The following is an 18,139-nucleotide window of genomic DNA, read 5'->3' on the forward strand; positions in this document are numbered from 1 at the left end:
TTATGAAGACAAGCCTTCTCCTTGGTGTTAGTACCAAGGAATAGGCATCATAAATAAAACCCAGGAGGAAGAAATCTTGCCTGCTGCTCTGAGCTACTGTTTGGTTCTCTACATGACTATTAACAGCCTTTCTTTAAAGTTTTTCTAAGGGACAACAGTCCCCTGAAAAATCAATGGAGGAGAAAAAGAAAGATTTCCAGAGTCCAATCATTTGGGGAATCACTGCTTATTATACACCTCCCGCCATTTCCTCTCCCACCCCGTGGTTATCTACAATTTACATGGACAAATTAGAGACTCTTGGATGGTCTATTGCAAAGAAACCTGTTAACAATAGGTTTCCAAAACAGATTTGTATTTGGAACTCTGTATTTGCCTAATACCTCTTACTATTCTATAGAATCCAAGGCCCACCAAACCTAACCTGCAAAATACTGTTCTAAAAAAAAGACTGGCCATGTCAGTTGAAGCTCTGTCTCTAAATATTAATACAAGTGTTACTCTTCTGGGCTAATCAAGAGCAAGACTTGGTATAAATACACTCCTATGAAAGAGACCATTTGATTAGTTTATAATGAGATCTCTTTAGTGTCTCGAAAGCTAAATTATCTGGACCATGATTCAAGGTGGCATCAGTTGTGCTGAATTTCATTCTACAACAGAATTGGCAGGAAGGTCTAAGATCATTCAATGATATAATACCGGCATTAAAAACCACTACTAGATCATTTTGGAATCAATATAAAGGACCCTGCAATTTCACGAATTTTATGGTGTTGAGGTTTAGGAAAAGGGAAATGAGCAAAGGAGACTGTCAAACTAAAGTGGAAAGACGACTGTCAGACAAAGGAAGATCAGCGACTTTTCCATGAATTAAACATTTTTCATCATGCATATGGATTCCCTGCTCTCCTTGGCTTCAGCAGGAACCCTTGAGCCTAGAAAGAAAGCAATCACTTAGCTTATAGATGATGAGTTAGATGCCACAACTTTGGGTAGCGTACTTGAATATATCTGGATCAATTGATCTGGTTTGAAGAGCTCGATTTTTCTTCTAATTAAAAAGACCAATATATATAGGAATTAATGACTCAGTTAAGCTAAGTCAATGAAGTAGCTTAAACAATTTTTCACTTAGCTGATTACCTGGGAAGAGATGGAGGGACAGGGAGATGCTGGAGCAGTATCAGCATTCATAAAGAAGAGGTTCAGATTGAGGTAATGTTCATGGCTGCAGAGGATTCTCAGGAATTCCAGCCTCATGGAAATGAGCGTCAGAAGGTTGTTGAGCTTGGCTGACAGCTGGGAAGGACGACAAAGAGGAAAGAGGTGTTTAAGGTGAATGAAGTTGAGGTTGACAAACACAAAAATATCCTTTCTCCCCAGTTAAGGCAATCAATCTCATAAAAATTAAAGGGACAGTGCCACAGATGGCACACTGTGCGTTACCGGGAGGTCCAGTACATTTTCATCCACTGTTGTGGCCCATCATGATTCTGGTCCTAACAGCTGTCCAGAAGGAGGATGCTCGCCCAGCCCCCAACCCTTGTCACATCTATAATACCACAGCAATCCTGTGTTGAAAATAATGTGGAGGTATGTCTGCAGTGTAACACAATACAATTAATTTTGCAAAAACCCCACTGTGTCTGAGAAACTAAATGAAAGGAGTCAACCCCACGTGGGGCCACACAAGACTAACGGAATATGACTGGATGACATTTTAATGCCACAAGTGTTCTTTTGTGGTTTCTAATTAAAGGCCCCACTGGGAAGTCCTCAAACCACTTTCCTAGATGAAGGTATCAAATTACTTGGAAATGGATGTAGTCTCTGCAAAAAAGCCAAGGAGTTTTCGCAAACTGGGAGAGGAGGGAGTGGAAGAGAGAGAGAGAGAAAGCTATAAGAGTTTTCAGGAAAAACCTTCCCTTACACGAATAAACCCTGAAATCAGCAATGAAAAACTGACAAAGGTGACAGTCTGGAAGAGATCTCCTGCTTCCCTCAGGTAAGTGGACAAGTGCAGCACCCAGACTCTGTAGGCTGTGATTCAGAGGTAGCATCTCTGAAGGCAAAGCAAGGAAAGGAGAGTCAGGATGGACCTTCAACCTCCCAATATATCATTATAAACACTCTTCCTCCCCAGCACAGGAAATTGAGCATCTCATCCTTGCAAATGGCCATGGCTGTGGTCCTAACTCGGGCTGGAAAAGAATTTCAGGGTACAAAGTGGAGTGAAGAGAGAGATGAGTTTATTGAGATAAGAAACACTGCTAGCACAGCCGAATAGCTTCCTAGTGGTCAGGGAGAACCGACCCCAGTGGAAGTTGGCTGCTTCTTTTTATAGCCAGAGAGCAAGGGAAAGGGCAGAGTAGTTCTACAGATAAGCCAGGGGTCTGAAGCTCTCCTCATTGCAGATAAGGGTCTGCTGGAGTAAGCCATCCTTTCACTGAGAGAAGAGTTGTCTAGGGCAGGTTTTTTTTTTTTTTTTTTTTGTCTTTTTACCGTTTCTTGGCTGCTCTTGAGGTATATGGAGATTCCCAGGCTAGGGGCTGAATCGGAGCTGTAGCTGCCAGCCTATGCCAGAGCCACAGCAACACAGGATCCGAGCCGCATCTGCGACCTATGCCACAGCTCACGGCAATGCCGGATCCTTAACCCACTGAGCGAGGCCAGGGATCGAACCTGCAACCTCATGGTTCCTAGTCGGATTCGTTAACCACTGAGCCACAACAGGAACTCTGGGCAGGTTACTTCCTTATCTGAAGAGGGCCAGGCCTGTCATGAGTGTCAGCTCCAGGTTTTGTCTGTCGGCTTCGGGTTTTGTGTTTGAGCTAATATGCTGTGGCTTGAGTTCCACAGCCATGCCTCCTCTTCATGCACTTTAATTAAGAGTAGCTTTATAAAAACTATATAGCTTAATTGAGCACATATATTCAGTCATTTTAGGAAAGGCCATTGTGTTACGGCATTTGCCTACAGAATCTGTAGTTAGACATTTTCTTGAAACAAATGAATACCATTACGTATTATGTAAAAAACAGAACACGTGACTTCTGCGTAGGAACATTTACCAGAACCCATACTCTTGTCAATGAGCTCTACTGGCTGCTTTTGGATCGGGGGACACCGGCAAATTGAACTGATTAGAACTTGGTCTTAGCCCATCACTGAAGGCCACTTCTAAAAAGCTGTTGTGTCTAGCCAGCTATTAGAACCTGAGAGCAAAAGATATTTGCATTTGAAAGAAGGCCACACTGTGGGTATGTTTCATATGTCCCTTGAAACGACACTGAAGACAGAAAATGCAAAATTAATTTTAGCAATGTTTAGGAAAGAGGAAAGTGCAGTTCCCAAAACACCCTTTCCAAAGGTTAGGACCCATGGCGGTGACCTTGGTGGCCCTACCCAAGGGATGGGTGCTAACTTAGTGGCATATTGAAAGTGATATAGAGCCATCAAAAACTGGATTTGTCTATTATCAGTGACTAGTAATAAAGGACCAAGATTACACTCATGGTCACAAAATCTGTAAATGATAGAAAGCATGACAGAATGTTTGATTCAAGTTATGCAAGATGATAATACCAGAGGATTTTGGAAGAACAGAACTTGCCTCAGGTATGATGTTCAGAGTGTGTGTGGAATAAGCCAGGATCAATGAGCTAAATCGCCATTGACTAGAGCCAGTGGTCTTTTTAGGCCTGTGTGTTGCTGACTGTGCTAAGCAATAGCTGAGGATATCACTGGCAGAAAGAGAGCATAGACTCAGAATATTAAAGCCAGAAGTATTCTAATCCAACCTTGTCTTTAAACACAGAGGAGTTTAATGGCATCACTGGAATTAGAACACAGGCCTTGAGACTCCTCGTCTTAGGCTCTCTGGCAGCTGAGACAGGAAAGAGGGAGAAAAGAGATGTAAGGTAGAAGTATACTCAAAAGAAAGGAAAGGATTACAAAGAGAGAGAGAAAGAAAAGAAAGAGAAAATGAAAACATGCATTTGCTGGGCAGGTAGCTATTGTCTACTTTTGATTGCTTTATTTTATTTGCCTTTTGGTAATAAAAACTGCCCCTACATGTGACAGAGTCTCTCCTTGACCAAATTCTTGTCATTTTCCTCTGAGCTCTTGTTCAAATAGGCCCTGCCTTGGGTGTTTCTCAAGAGCCCAGTTGTAGCAAAGATCCTCATGAGTCATTTTAGTCAGAATCACCCACTGTAGATATCTGATCACCCTTGAGATTGGACCAAACGTCTCATCCCTTACCAGCACCCCCCCCCCCCAGGTGGTATCCGGTCACCCTGGCCTGCCTTCAGCAAGAATCCTATTAAGTTGGTTTAGCCCAAATCCTCCCTTTACCCCTGATGGGGTTCCCCCCCCCTTAGTACTTTTTCATCCACTGACCAATCCTACCCTGTTTCTCAGCTATAAATTGGCATTTTTCCTGATGTATTAAGAGTTAAACCCGCTCTCTCCCCACTACTGAAAAATCCAATGCAGTGGCCCCTGTACTATCACAATGTTCCTGAGTAAACTGAGCCTTACCGGTTTTTTTGTGTATGTGTTTTTCATTTTTATTTAAAAATGTGTATTATAGTTGATTTACAATGTTCTGTCAATTTCTGCTGTACAGCAAGGTGACCCAGTTACACATATATATACACTCTTTTTCTCACATTATCCTCCATCATGTCCCATCACAAGTGATTAGATACAGTTCCCTGTACTGTACAGCAGGATCTCATTGCTTACCCACAAGTGGGCTTTACTATTTAATGAGTGTCATGGATAAATGTTTTCTTTAACAGAAGTGAACCCTGGGCCTAGGGTAGTGTTCTAGTACCTCCTTTCCATATATCCAAGTTCTAAAAAACAGATTAATTCATATTGCAATGCCTCCAGTGACCTGTCATCCCAAACACCTGAGAGGATGGCAAGGATGGCATATCCCTCATCCACTCCACTCTGGTGGAACTAAGACAGAAGGTCCACGCAGGGTCAGGAGGTCAGGCTGACCAGATGGTGGTGCTCTGGGGCTTCTGATGTTTCTTTAGGATTCTCTTTTTATAGGTTGGCTTCCTTCTTGGGAGTCTCTTTAGAAAAGTCATGGTTTTTAGGGGGGAAGTGGAGGCATAATTCTATAAATGAGATCCACAGAAGTTGAATGACTTATTTAAGGCCAATAAGGGCCAATTAACAGAGAGCCAGGCCTGGTAGAACAGAGTGAATAACCCACTGTACCTTGAGTTAGGCAGGCATGGCTCTTGTTTCCCTCCTCCAAACTTTAGCTTTATCATCTGAACAAGTTGACCATAACACCTTGGAAGGATCAAATGATACAATTTCTATAAAGTGCCTAACACAGTGCTTTGTCCATAGCAAGAAGCCAGTGGTGGTGACAGTAATGATGAAAGCGAGATGATGGGCAGAGATACTGGTAGTGGGTAGCGATGCTAGTGGCAGTGATAATGGGAGTGGTCCTAAGGTAGGGATATATGGAAGGAAAGGAGTAGCAACAATAACTGCTACTTGTAGTTCTATTGTTGGGATGGTTTGATGAGGACAGGGAACTAAAGAACTCCATTTAAGGAGTTCCTGCTGTGGCTCAGCAGAAATGAACCTGACTACTCTCTCTGAGGATGCAGGTTGGATCCCTGGCCCTCCTCAGTGGGTTCAAGGATCCGCCATTGCCATGAACTGTGTTGCAGGTCACAGATGAGGCTCAGATCCTGTGTTGCTGTGGCTGTGGTATGGGCTAGCAGCTGTTGGGCTGATTTGACCGCTAGCCTGGGAACTTGCCTAAATTCCAAATGCCTCGGATGTGGCCCTAAAAACCAAAGGGGGAAAAAAAAGGACTCCATTTGAAAATCTGGGGAGATGGCACAGAAAAGATGCTTTTGGATTATTTAAAAAAAGGGCAAGGGCAAGGAGTTCCCGTTGTGGCTCAGTGGAAATGAACCCAACTAGTATTCATGGGGATGCAGGTTCCATCCCTGGCCTTGCTCAGCGGTTTAAGGATCCGGCGTTGTTGCCATGAGCTGTCGTGTCACAGACTTAGCTCAGATCTGGCGTTGCCGTAGCTGTGGTATAGACCCTAATCTAGGAACTTCCATGTGCTGCAGGAACAGCCCTAAAAAGCATAAATAAATAAATAAATATTTTTAAAAAACCAGCCCTCTGTATCCGGTATCCACAGTGTCTGCATTTGCAGATACAACTGAGGATTGAAAATATTTGAAAAATTCCAGAAAGCTCCCCCAAACAAAACTTGAATCTGCACCGTCAACTGTTTACATAGTATTTACAACTATCTCTATAGCATATACATTATATTTGGTATTATAATTAATTCAGAGATGATTTAAAGTATATGGGTGGATATCAGTTATATGGAAATACCATGCTATTTTATATAAGAGACTTGATACTTGATCATCTATGAGATTTGGTATATTGGGGGAAGTTGGTGAGGGGTCCTGGAACCAATCCCCTGCAGATACCATGGGATGACAGTATCTGCATTCTCAGTAAAATTCAGTCCCTTTGACTAATGTTATTAGGGTTCTTTAATGTCAGGATTTCACAACTGAAATTTAATGAATTACCCTAATATGTGAAAAGAGACCTCATACTTTAAAATCTATATCTGGTCCAAGTCTGAATGCTACAGTCATATAATTTCCGTTAAATGTTAGATTGAAGAAAGTGGCTCATTTCACTAACAAATTTCAATTCCCACAGATTAACTTGTTGGCCCTTCTGTGCTGGGCTGGTAAATGCTCCAAGAATTCACACAAACCAGCGTATCTACTGATGTCCATTCTAGAAAACAAATGACATGAAGAATGTATCACAAAATGCAGAATGTACGAGTCAAGTTGTCTAACTTGGCAGTGATGAAGATAACATGCCACAGCAATGAGCTCTGTATTAGATGAAAGGAACCAGGAACAACAGGGAACACTCACCTGGTTGCAATAATGTTTGATGAGGTTAAACACAAAGCCACGATCCATGAGTGAGAGAAGGTCATACAGGAAGAAAGCCAGGCTGATGTTGATCTTTTCTGCCTGTTCCGTTTCCTTAAAAACAAACACGCAAACACCAACATTATTTGGCAGTAAACTTGGTCATGAACTCCCAGGTCCCTGGGGGAAAGTTTGGAGAGGCAGGTCCAGGATTTTCAGCCAGTGTTCCTCTGGAAGATACTGAGCAAAGCAAGTACCCCTGCAAAGCTGTAGCAAATATAATTTAGAACTTAACTGATGCCAATAGTGTTAACTAGAATCAATTAATTCCTTATCCACTGTTAATATTTAGGTACATTTCTCCCAGGCTTATATACAATATTAATTTGTATATAATTGAACTCATTCTCTATGTACCACAAGGTCCTGAATTTTATTCATTCAACACCATTACGAATATTTTCCTACATTCTGGTTTCTCATATTTATTTGCTTTTTGTCTTTTGTTTTTTTTGCTTTTTAGGGCCACACCCTCGGCATATGAAAGTTCCCAGGGTAGGAGTCTAGGCGGAGCTGTAGCTGCTGGCCTACACCACAGCCACAGCAACTCAGGACCCGAGCTGCGTCTGCGACCTACCCAATAGCTCACGGCAACACCAGGTCCTTAACCCACTAAGCAAGTCCAGGGATCGAACCCGCATCCTCATGGATCCTAGTTAGGTTTGTTAACTGCTGAGCCACGAAGAGAACTCTGCAGTTTCTTGTATTTCTTGTATTTCTTTATATTGCCTTACTATAATTTATTTGATTCCAGTAATTACTGTTTTGGCAAGAGCGACTTGAAATGTACTCACGCTCTTCAATGAGACAGCTTCTTAATTTGTAAGGACTGCTGCAGAAAATCTAATCAGGATAAAAGAGTCATTTTTTAACCTAAGACTTTTTTTTTCTTCTCCAATTAGCATTCTCAGTCTAGGAGAGGTCAGAGCCACACAAGATAGAGTGAACTCTTGCATGAACTGTGGCCAGGGTTTTGTTTTTACTACTTCTCAGTGCTTATATTTATGAGGGATTTTACAGCACTTCAGAGCAATCGGGGATTCACTTTTTCATGTTTATGTCCTTTATTCTCAGAATGATAAATCAATTTGCCCTGACACTATTGAAAATATGATTTGAAAATATTTTCCTCTTGTTAGGATGTGCAGTTTGCCAATTCAGGCCAAGCCGACCAGCCACTGGCATGGACAGAGAGCTGATAAAGAAGTTTCCACATTTCCTATGAGGGGCAAGGCCTCACGCCCTCAGCATCCTCCACACGGGCCACTCCCTACGTAACTGCCTGAATATCCTGGCCTTGGAATATTCATTCATGACTTTGCTGCTAGCTGCATGCTTTTTGGAAAATGTACCAACCTCACTGAGCCTCGTTTTTCATGCCTGCCAAAATGGAAACCCATTTGCTGCTCTCATGAGTTTGCTGTAAGAAAGAGCCAAGTGGAAATTTCTTCTCCTGTGTATGTGGTAGTTTACAAATTCTTCATAATGATAAAGGTATGAATAGTTATCACTGCTGCTTCAAATTTTATAGTTCCTTTTTGAATCTTGTCCTATTTCATTTTATACATTTTAAAACGTTCTACTTTGAAATAATCTTTTTTTCTTTTTTTTTTTCAGGGCTGCACCAGAGGCATATGAGGTTCCCAGGCTAGGGGTCAAATCAGAGCTGTAGCTGCTAGCCTACACCACAGCCACAGAAATGCCAGATCTGAGCTGCATCTGTGACCTACACCATAGCTCACGGCAATGCCGGATCCTTAGCCCACTGAGCAAGGCCAGGGATCGCATCCACGTCCTCATGGATACTAGCTGGGTTCATTAATGGCTGAAATGTGATAGGAACTCCAGCTTTGAAATAACTTCAAATTTACAGCAAAGGTGCAAGAATAGTAAAACGAACTCCTTTAACTAGGTCCATCAATACCTGACATTTTGCTACATTTCCTTTATCATTCTCTCTTCATATACATTGTTTTCTTCGGCACCATTTGAGAGTAGGTTGCAAATATCATGCCCATTTACCCCATAATGCTTCAGGGTATATTCCCTAAGAATAACAATATTCTTTCTCATAGCTACATTGATACAATAATTTAAACGACTGCAATCCCATACTGTAATTTCTTGATAGCAATCCCCCAGCCCCGCTGCAGGGTCCCATCCAGCATAACACACGGCATTTAGTTAGTTACACTTTAATTACTGTTTTAAGATAATGCTTATTTTTCTTAGATGACGAAAATAACATATGCCCAAGGTAAAAAATTTTTAGACAGTAAGAGTAAAATGATACCATTACCTTCTGAGGTTTAACTAAAAGGGCTGCAATCTCCGAGGTGACCACATTAACAATGGTAGTTATGTCATCTTTGAAACGGTCGGAAAAACGAGTCCTCCGAAAATTGTCCCGTTTGTCCATGTTATGTACATATTGAGCCATGCTTTTCACCTACAGAGAAGATGGGGGAAATGTTGACATGAAAATTGGTGACCTGCTTGTACACTGTGGCAAAGGGGAAAAGCCTGGAAGAAAAGCGCACTAACAATGGACTTTCTAATACTTTATCTGTGCTGGTGGTTGCCCAAGCAGGCTCTGGTCTGCAAAATGCTCCTGACACACAGATGGTTGCCATGGTGGCAGGAGGTGGGAAGGGTGTCCTCTTCTTGACCCCGAGTCAGGGGGCTTCCTTTTCGCTGCTGACAAAGCAAGGAGCTTAATTCTTTAGCCGCAGTGTCACAAGACTCCCCTTCTCTCTACTGGGCAGGCGGACCAAGACTGAGCCCCCATGACCACTGAGGCACTGCCCCACCGTGGCACATAACACATTAGAGAAAAAGGAACTGTTTATGAGACTGTTTTTGATGTGAGCTGAAGTCATTTCTACCCATGAACTATAGTAAGAAGAGAGCAATGTTCCTCTTAGGTTGAGTTTCAGGTTGAACAGGCAGAGGGAACAGTTCTTCCAGAAACAATCCTATAGTACGCTAACAGGAAACTTAATCACTATTTGGAATATTGCCTCTAGGAGAATTACGTTTTGAGTTTTACAAGACTAACTTACCAAGGAGTTCTCATCATGGCTCAGTGAAAATGAATCTGACTAGCATCCAAGAGGATGCAGGTTTGATCCTTGACCTCGCTCAGTGGGTTAAGGATCCGGCATTGCTGTGAACTGTGGTATAGATTGCAGACGCAGCTCAGATCCTGCATGGCTGTAGCTGTGGCGTTGTGTGGCGTAGGCTACAGTTCCGATTTGACCCCTAGCCTGGGAACCTCCATATGCTCCAGGGTGGCCCTAAAAAGACAAAAACAACAACAACAACAAAAACAAAAACAAACACTAAATTGCCAAACATACATATACAAGTATATATTTCTACTATATATATAGTTTATATTTTTGGCCACCCTGAGGCATATGGAGCTCCCAGGCCAAGGATTAGATCCAAGCTGTAGTCGCAGCCTAAGCCACAGCTATCTCCAACCCACTGTGCCAGGCTAGGGATAAACCTGTGTCCCATCACTCCCAAGATGCCACCAATCCCATTGTGCCACAGCAGGAGCTTCACATATTACATATTTTTAAAGTATATGTAGTTTAAATAAAAACCTGTATGTCAATTAGTGATATGACTAGTAGGTCACCAGCTCACTGCCTACCACAATTTTAAGTTAAGATCATGCTTTTTTTTTCTTTGTGGTCACACCCATGGTTTGTGGAAGTCCCTGGCCCAGGGATCAAACCTGTGTCAGAGCAGTTAACTCCCACCACATCAGTGACAACACTGGATCCTTAAATCCACTAAACCACCAGGGAACTCCAAAATCGTGCTTATTTTATGGACTTCTTCCAGGGCCAGGATATTTGTGGGTCAGTACAATCCCCTTTGATATAGTCTAATGTTGTATCTTTTTTTAGTGGAAGATGCTCAGAGCTATTAGGAACAGCCTGATGGGAAAGGCTGGGAGATCTTGTGGCTGGGTGCCCACCTTTCCATAAATTGTCCATACTAGACTGAGAGTCACTGGCAAAAAGAAAATGGTCTTGGAAGTTCAATCGCCCACACTTGCCTGAAGGTGACCACTTAGGTCAGGGCTGGAAAACGAGGGGACAGACAGCATGTATGGGAAACTGACTTTCATTCCCAAGAGTTAAACGGAAGAACTTTTTATGCACTAATAGTAGTTTCTGTTTTCAAAAATGCCAGGCTGGCCATTTCCTTTAGCACCAAAACAGAGATAAAAAAAATCAAAGAAAAGGTAAACTAAGAAGTAAAAACAGACGGACGGGCTTTATGTGTTTTATGTTTCCAGATAATGCCATAGCCAGCTTGGGGAAGACCTAAGAACATAATAATCCTGAAGCCCAGTGTAAGAGCCATAGTTTCTCTTGACTGTAGAGTCCTTCTTAGCTTAGGACACATAGACGGTGTCTGCGCCCTGCAGAGTCACATGCACTTCAGTAGAGGACCTGAATGAGAGGTGGAAACCGGGCCCAAATTTTTGTCTGACAAAGTGCTTCTCTCACTGTGATCCTAACAAAGGACTGAGAGAGAGAGAGAGACAGAGATAGAGACAGAGACAGAGACGAGGCCCCTTTGTGTGGGGCTACCTGTCCCACTTCCCCGCTGCCTAAACCACCCCAGCCCCGGCTTGTGGAACTCACTCTTGTATTCAGACTCTACCTGCTGAGTTTGGCCATCCTACAACCGAATAAATAATACTCCAAATACTGTACTTTCAACCAACGGCCCCTTGCCAGACTGTCAGCTACCTGCCAGCTTCTGTGTCTTTTGCATCTCCAGAGCGGAACATCTGGCGGAAATATTAGTGGATAGTTGGCCATTATTTGTAGGGTGGGATAAGGCAGGAAAATATTTTCCCTATACTGGCCTCTGTGACCCATGCAAAGGACAGGTACCAAGAGCCCCTTGGTGCAGAACTTCATGTCCCTGGTAAACTAGGTCACCCTTTACCTCTGCGTTCCCAAAGTCTGGCTCAGCAGTTTCTAAAAGCATGGGGATTTATTCATTAGCAAGTGTGAAATCTGCTCAAGGATTGTGTTTAACAGCTCTGATGCCAAAGTGGTTGTTCATTAGCGCATGGCATCAACACAACTAAAGAGTGTTAAATTGCCCAGGTTGTTGGCTAAGCCCAAGAAGGCTGTCATTCCTTTCTCTTAAAGCTTCATGTGGGGGGGGGGGGAACCCTGTTTGTTTGTTTTTAGTTTTGCATTAACTTCCTAGGCAATCTGTAGGTCAAATGCACAGGCAATGCGTGGAGGACTGGGCACCCTGTCTGAGTCCGAGATCAGTTTCCTTGCAAAGTTCTGGCAGGGGCCGATAGTTTCTATTTGCCTCCACAGTAGCCCCCAGCTCCCTTCCTTGCCCCTCTCCATCTACCTCTGAGCCCCGGAAAGCTGAAGTCTATGGACTCCGTCATTTGAGACTCCTTGAACTTGCACTTTCAGTTGGAGTTGGCCAGTGGGAGGTAGCGGGTGGGGTCCAGTGGGAGGGAGAAGAGAGTGGTCTGGGCGCACCTCCACTCCACTGCCCTCAACACTGTGCACTGTGCTTCTTGCAGTGGCAGTGTTTCTCTAAGACTCCAGCTCCTGTCACATAGATGCTCTTCTCTGCCTCAGCTCTACTCTGCCTCAGCTCTCTCTCAGCCCCAGTTACACTGCTCCCTACTTCTTTTTGCTGTTGTTGTTCTTTTAGGGCACCACTCCTGGCATATGGAGGTTCCCAGGCAAGGGGTCCAATTGGAGCTACACATCCAAGCTGCATCTGTGACCTACACCACAGTTCACGGCAATGCCGAATCCTTAACCCACCGAGCGAGACCAGGGATTGGACCCGTAACCTCATGATTCCTAGTCAGATTGGTTTCCACTGTGCCACAACGGGAACTCCTGCTCCCTACTCTTGTTTCTTTAGAGATAGGAGAGAGAAAGGCTTCTAGCACCCCCTGTTCCCTGGGTGCCTCATCAACCCTTATCTGCTCCTGTAACCCTGCACATACCCTGGGCGGAGTCCCTTTGATAAATGCTTTTCAGGTATCTCTTTTGAGCAATGCTAATGCGCTTCTGCCAGGACTCTGACAGACCTGGGTTATAACCCACAGAGCCCTGGGTGACCGAGCAGCCGGTGTCCTGGGTAATCAGCATGCTGATCAACCCCCTCTAAGCGCTCATATCAGCTGGACTTTCTTTCCAGCGTCTGCATCTGTTAACCACAGGGGACTCCTAGGGGGAAGGAGGGTGATGGGCTTTAGCTTTTGCTTCTCTCCTGGGCCTACCGAGTCCTAGTAAATAAATGTGCAAGATCAAAAGCAATTTTCACCTCTGCCATGGTTCTCAGCTCCCTGCAGTTAGGGGCAGTGGAGCGGTACTGACGAAGTCTTTGGTCCACCTGGAGACTCTCCTATGGCCTCCACCCCTCCTCCAACCCCATCTGTAAACTGAGGCTGATGAAAATCTCCCGCCTGAGGGTCGTCTGAGGATTCCGTGAGATCACGCTCACAGTGCTTACAGTGGCACCTGACATGTGCCCATTAAGATGGTCAACATGTTTTAGATGTCAGGATTTTTCCTCCCTTAGGGATGCGGACTGTTACTGGGATTATATGAAAGACGGAGTCATCATTACATCTGCAGAGAATGCAAACTTGCCTTTAAAAGAGAGCACTAAAATGCCACAAGGCCGAGCAGTGATGAGTTCATTCTGACTGGAATAGAGTAATAATTATAGCCCTGCATTAAAGTTGACTTCAGCATACAAAGGTTTTGCATGTTGTTAGTATGTTGGGCTAAGAAAATGTTGTGTGACTTCCAGCTTCCAAGGAGAAGCAGAACAGCAGAGGACAGGAACCTGGACTAGAGTGTGGTGGGGTCGGGGCTCTGCCCCTCCCTGGCTGAGGGGGCTGGGCAAGCCCCTATTTAGCCTTGGAGTCCTGTGTGTGCACTGGGATAACTGCTTAGGATAGTGGCTCATAATACATAACTATTAATAAGACAGAAGGATGACTAGGTGAAGTGTGTTGAGAAAATGACATGAAACATCTTTGGTTTTTTGTGTGTTTTGTTGTTTTGTTTTGTCTTTTCAGGGCCACACCAGTGGCATATGGAGGTTTCCAGGCTAGGGGTCCAATCAGAGCTACAGCTGCGGGCCTACACCAGAGCCACAGCAATGCCAGATCCTTAACCCACTGAGTGAGGCCAGGGATTGAACCTGCAACCTCGTGGCTCTTAGTTGGATTCGTTTCCACTGCGCCACAATGGGAACTCTGTGGAACATCTTTGAATTGGGGTATTTCTTTCCTTTGGGACTCTCTTCTATGAGATTCTATGACATCAAATTGAGTGTTTGCTTCATGCCTTTTTAAAGATGCAATATGGTAGATCATCTCAGTTGAAGATTATTTGTATGAATTATCTATAGATGGATTATGACCTGAGTGAATCTTTTTTATGGAGATTCATAAGGTGGGTGGGATGTGTATGTAGAGACAGGAATGTACAGGGTACAGAGTGGCGGTTTGATACTCTTCATGCATCAAGAAAGAGTTTATGGCAAGCCTTTTCCTACTGGCTGCATATTGGGATCCTTAGCTCTGTTCCACATAGAGTGGAGGCAGTTGAGCAACTGGAACTTCAGCGTACTTGGAAGTCATCTCAGAAGACAGGCCCATGCACTGCCGGCTGTCCACTCCTCACTGCACTCAGTATTCTGGGGAGAGTCTCCAGGTCTCCTTGATTTTCACTAAGCACCTGCAGTGATTCTGCTGCAGGCCTCTGGCACTGTGCTCTGAAAAGACATTTCTCTGGCAATATCTTTCTCAAACAGAGGGTGGGAACTTGGTAAAACTCTAATGGATTTGAACCTTGGATGTGCTTCTGCGGTCCGAGCCTGACTTCTTTTTAATTCTACTGCATATGATTTCCCACTGCCGCCCCAATGTGTGCTTTATTTTTATTTCCTTTGACCCTCTTGTTCTCTATGTCCTATTGCTCAATATTGCTCTCTTTTTACTTTGGGCGTGAACTTACAAAGATAAACTAGAGCTCAGGTGGAAATACTGCCATCTCTCTCTCTTAAAAAAAAAAAAAAAAAAAATTCACACCAGGTGTCACAGAGGAAAGAACCTAGACAAAATAAAGCTAACTCTATCACTAAATCTCAACCCATTCTTTATCTTCTGGATGGTTTGTATGTACATTTTGACGTAGTTAACGTTTTTCATTTAACCTCATTTCACAATACATCTCCATTTACCAACATGGACAAAATGCTTATTCTAGTGGCTTATTGGTAAGATTCTTTCACTTCCAGCATGAAATAGATACTACTATTATTCTCTTTATTTTTAAGTTAAAGAGTATCCTGTACCTTTCGCTTTTCTGCTAGAGAATGGATACAAGTTGTGGGTAAACAGGTTCACAAGTTTCATTTGCTCCCCCCTCAACAAATGCAAGTCGGTGCTTTTACAACACCAAGTCATATTTTGGGCTAGACATAGGATAATGAAGAAGGTAGACCTATATTCTAGAAATCCAAGAGGCAAGACAGGAAAACAATTATATATTGTGATATGCACTAGGAAGGAAATAAATATGATGTGTAAAAGGAGAATAACTGAGTGAAGACCTCTTGTAGAAGGCAGTCAGAAAAGGCCTCTCAGAAGTGGTGACATTAAGAAGAACCCCAAAAGTGTGCATATAGGGTGATGAAAGGTAGGAAAGAAGCAGAGACTCTTAAGAAGGCTGTGAAGCCGAAAGGGTGGCAGCATCTTCAAGGGACCAAACTGGAAACAGCATGGCTGAAGAAGGAGGGACTAGGGCCCAAGATAAGGTCGGAGATGAAGGGAAACAGAATCATACAAGGGTTTTATAGGCCAAGATAAAAATGTGTGATTTTCAGCCTAGTACACTGAAAATCACTGAAGGGTTTTAAAGAGGGGAGTGTCATTATGGGCTTAACACTGGGCTGTCCTGTGCAGAAGGAACAGGCACAGGCAGAAATGAATGCAAGCAGGCAAAGAGGAAGTGATTGTGGAGATGATGGCAGCTTGGCCAGGTTGGGAGCAGTGACGATGGTGAGAAGTGGCAGGTGGAGGTAGATTTTCAAGGTAGAATTGGTAAGATGGGGTGGAAGATGGCTGCAGGGTTGAGAAAGGGTTAAAATTGAAGGAATGAGCCCAGGGTTTCTGCAGGAGCAACTCAGTGGATAAAATGTCAGTTCCTACTAGGAGAAACTTCACTGCCTGTCTGCAATGTGCTTTTCATGCCCTTTGAGCACAGATATAAGTACTCAAGAATCTCACCAGAAGCTCAAAGAAGAACCAGGAGTATTTGAAGACTGTTTCTTTCACCACTCCAGTGCTGACCACCATCTGCAGGGCAAGCTCCTCGTGGAAATGCTGGACAACAAACACAAAAAACCATTACATGTACGCAAGATGTAGTGATGGCCTATACTAGGTGCTTTATTCACCAGCCTCAGTTTTCTTTTAGCCCAGTTGTCATAGCTTGTAGGTACTGATGCACGTGCCCTGGATGTCTCAGACCACAGTGGATGGCCACGCCAGTGCTGAAATAATATGAGACTGGAGGGCATCTGAAGGAGGTAGGAGAAGGCTGGAGGCAGTACGGTACTGGAGAGCTGGGTTTGAAGGACTGGCCCCAGCAGGGGAGCTAAGCTGCCTTCCAGGGGGTAAGCATCCTGGGTACTAGTCGGGACCGGGACTGTCTTATCTTCCTTCCAGATCCCACCATTAACCCTCTGTGGGATCATGTGTAAGCCAATCCCCCTGGTACCCTCATTTTTCTCATCCATAAACTCAGCTGGTAGCAATGGTTCTCACTCTTGAATGTGCCTCAGAATCCCCTGGAGGGCTTGTGAAGAAACAGATTGCTGAGCCCACCTCCAGACTTTCAGATTCATCAGGTCTGGGGTGGAGCCCAAGGATTTGCATCTCTAACAGGTTCCCAGGTGATACTGATGCTGCTGGTCCAGGACCTCAATTGGAGAACCACTGTCTAGATGGTATCTCAACTCCATTCCAATTGGAACAGTGTTTGTTTTAATAATCCTGCTGTGGCTTTGTGGAAAAAGAGAAGGGCTGGGTTTATGAGTAGGTGATCTGCATTCAAAGGCAATGTGGTAGCAGCTTGAACTCACCCAACTTCTAAACAGAGTCAGATGCTTGAGAAGTTCCTCAGCTCCACTTTATTTATTTATTTTTATTTATTTATTTATTATTTATTTATTTATGTATTTGTTTGTTTGTTTTTGCTTTTTAGGGCTGCACCCGCTGCATATGGAAGTTCCCAGGCTAGGGGTTGAATGGGAGCTACAGATGCCAGCTTACACCACACCCACAGCAATGTGGGATCCCAGCCAGGTCTGTGACCTTTACCACAGCTCATGGCAATGCCATATCCTTAACCCACTGATCAAGGCCAGGGATTGAACCCACAACCTCATGGATCCTAGTCGTGTTCATTAACCAATGAGACATGAAAGGAACTCCCTCAGCTCCAATTTATGTCTGCACTTTTTTTTTTCTTTTTTTTCATTTTGCCTTTTCTAGGGCCGCTCCCGCGGCATATGGAGGTTCCCAGGCCAGGGGTCAAATAGGAGCTGTTGCTGCTGGCCTACACCAAAGCCGCAGCAACTCGGGACCCTAGCCACGTCTGTGACCTACACCACAGCTCACAGCAATGCCGGACCCTCAACCCACTGAGCAAGGCCAGGAATCAAACCTGCAACCTCGTGGTTCCTGGTCGGATTCGTTAACCACTGCGCCACGATGGGAACTCCTTTTTTTTTTCTTTTTTTTTTTTTTGGTTTTAGGCTGCTGGCTTACGCCAGAGCAACTCAGGACCCAAGCCACGTCTGTGATGTACACCACAGCTCACAGCAACGCCAGATCTTTAACCCACTGAGCAAGGCCAGGGTTTGAACCTGCATCCTCATGGATGCTAGTCAGATTCGTTAACTGATGAGCCACGACAGGAACTCTATGTCTACACTTTCTGTCAAGTCATCTGACTACTCCTCCATCTGCTTCCTCACTCCCTCATTTATCTGGATATTGTCAATGCTCTTGA

The 18,139-nt window shown here is 44.0% G+C and overlaps 1 protein-coding gene across 9 annotated transcripts in view; it reads right to left on the reverse strand.

The window, feature by feature from the left end:
• DOCK8 (dedicator of cytokinesis 8) overlaps window positions 1–18,139 on the reverse strand; it is a 235,657-nt gene that overhangs the window by 54,806 nt on the left and 162,712 nt on the right. For all 9 annotated transcript variants that reach the window (XR_014822445.1, XR_014822448.1, XM_084987023.1 and 6 more), the window contains 4 exons: window positions 16,351–16,446; window positions 9,328–9,477; window positions 6,969–7,082; window positions 1,147–1,302 (listed from right to left, as the gene is read on the reverse strand). Coding sequence is in view for 7 of the 9 variants with exons in the window: in XM_084987023.1 (XP_084843149.1) it covers window positions 1,147–1,302; window positions 6,969–7,082; window positions 9,328–9,477; window positions 16,351–16,446 (516 nt within the window). In the remaining 2 variants the exon portion in view is untranslated. The remainder of the gene's footprint in view (window positions 1–1,146; window positions 1,303–6,968; window positions 7,083–9,327; window positions 9,478–16,350; window positions 16,447–18,139) is intronic.

Source organism: Sus scrofa, chromosome 1, assembly GCF_054392235.1.
Source record: "Sus scrofa isolate SSC_HxYL_T2T_F1_AM1 chromosome 1, Sscrofa_HxYL_maternal_Yorkshire_Landrace_v2.0, whole genome shotgun sequence".
Lineage (NCBI taxonomy): Eukaryota > Metazoa > Chordata > Mammalia > Artiodactyla > Suidae > Sus > Sus scrofa.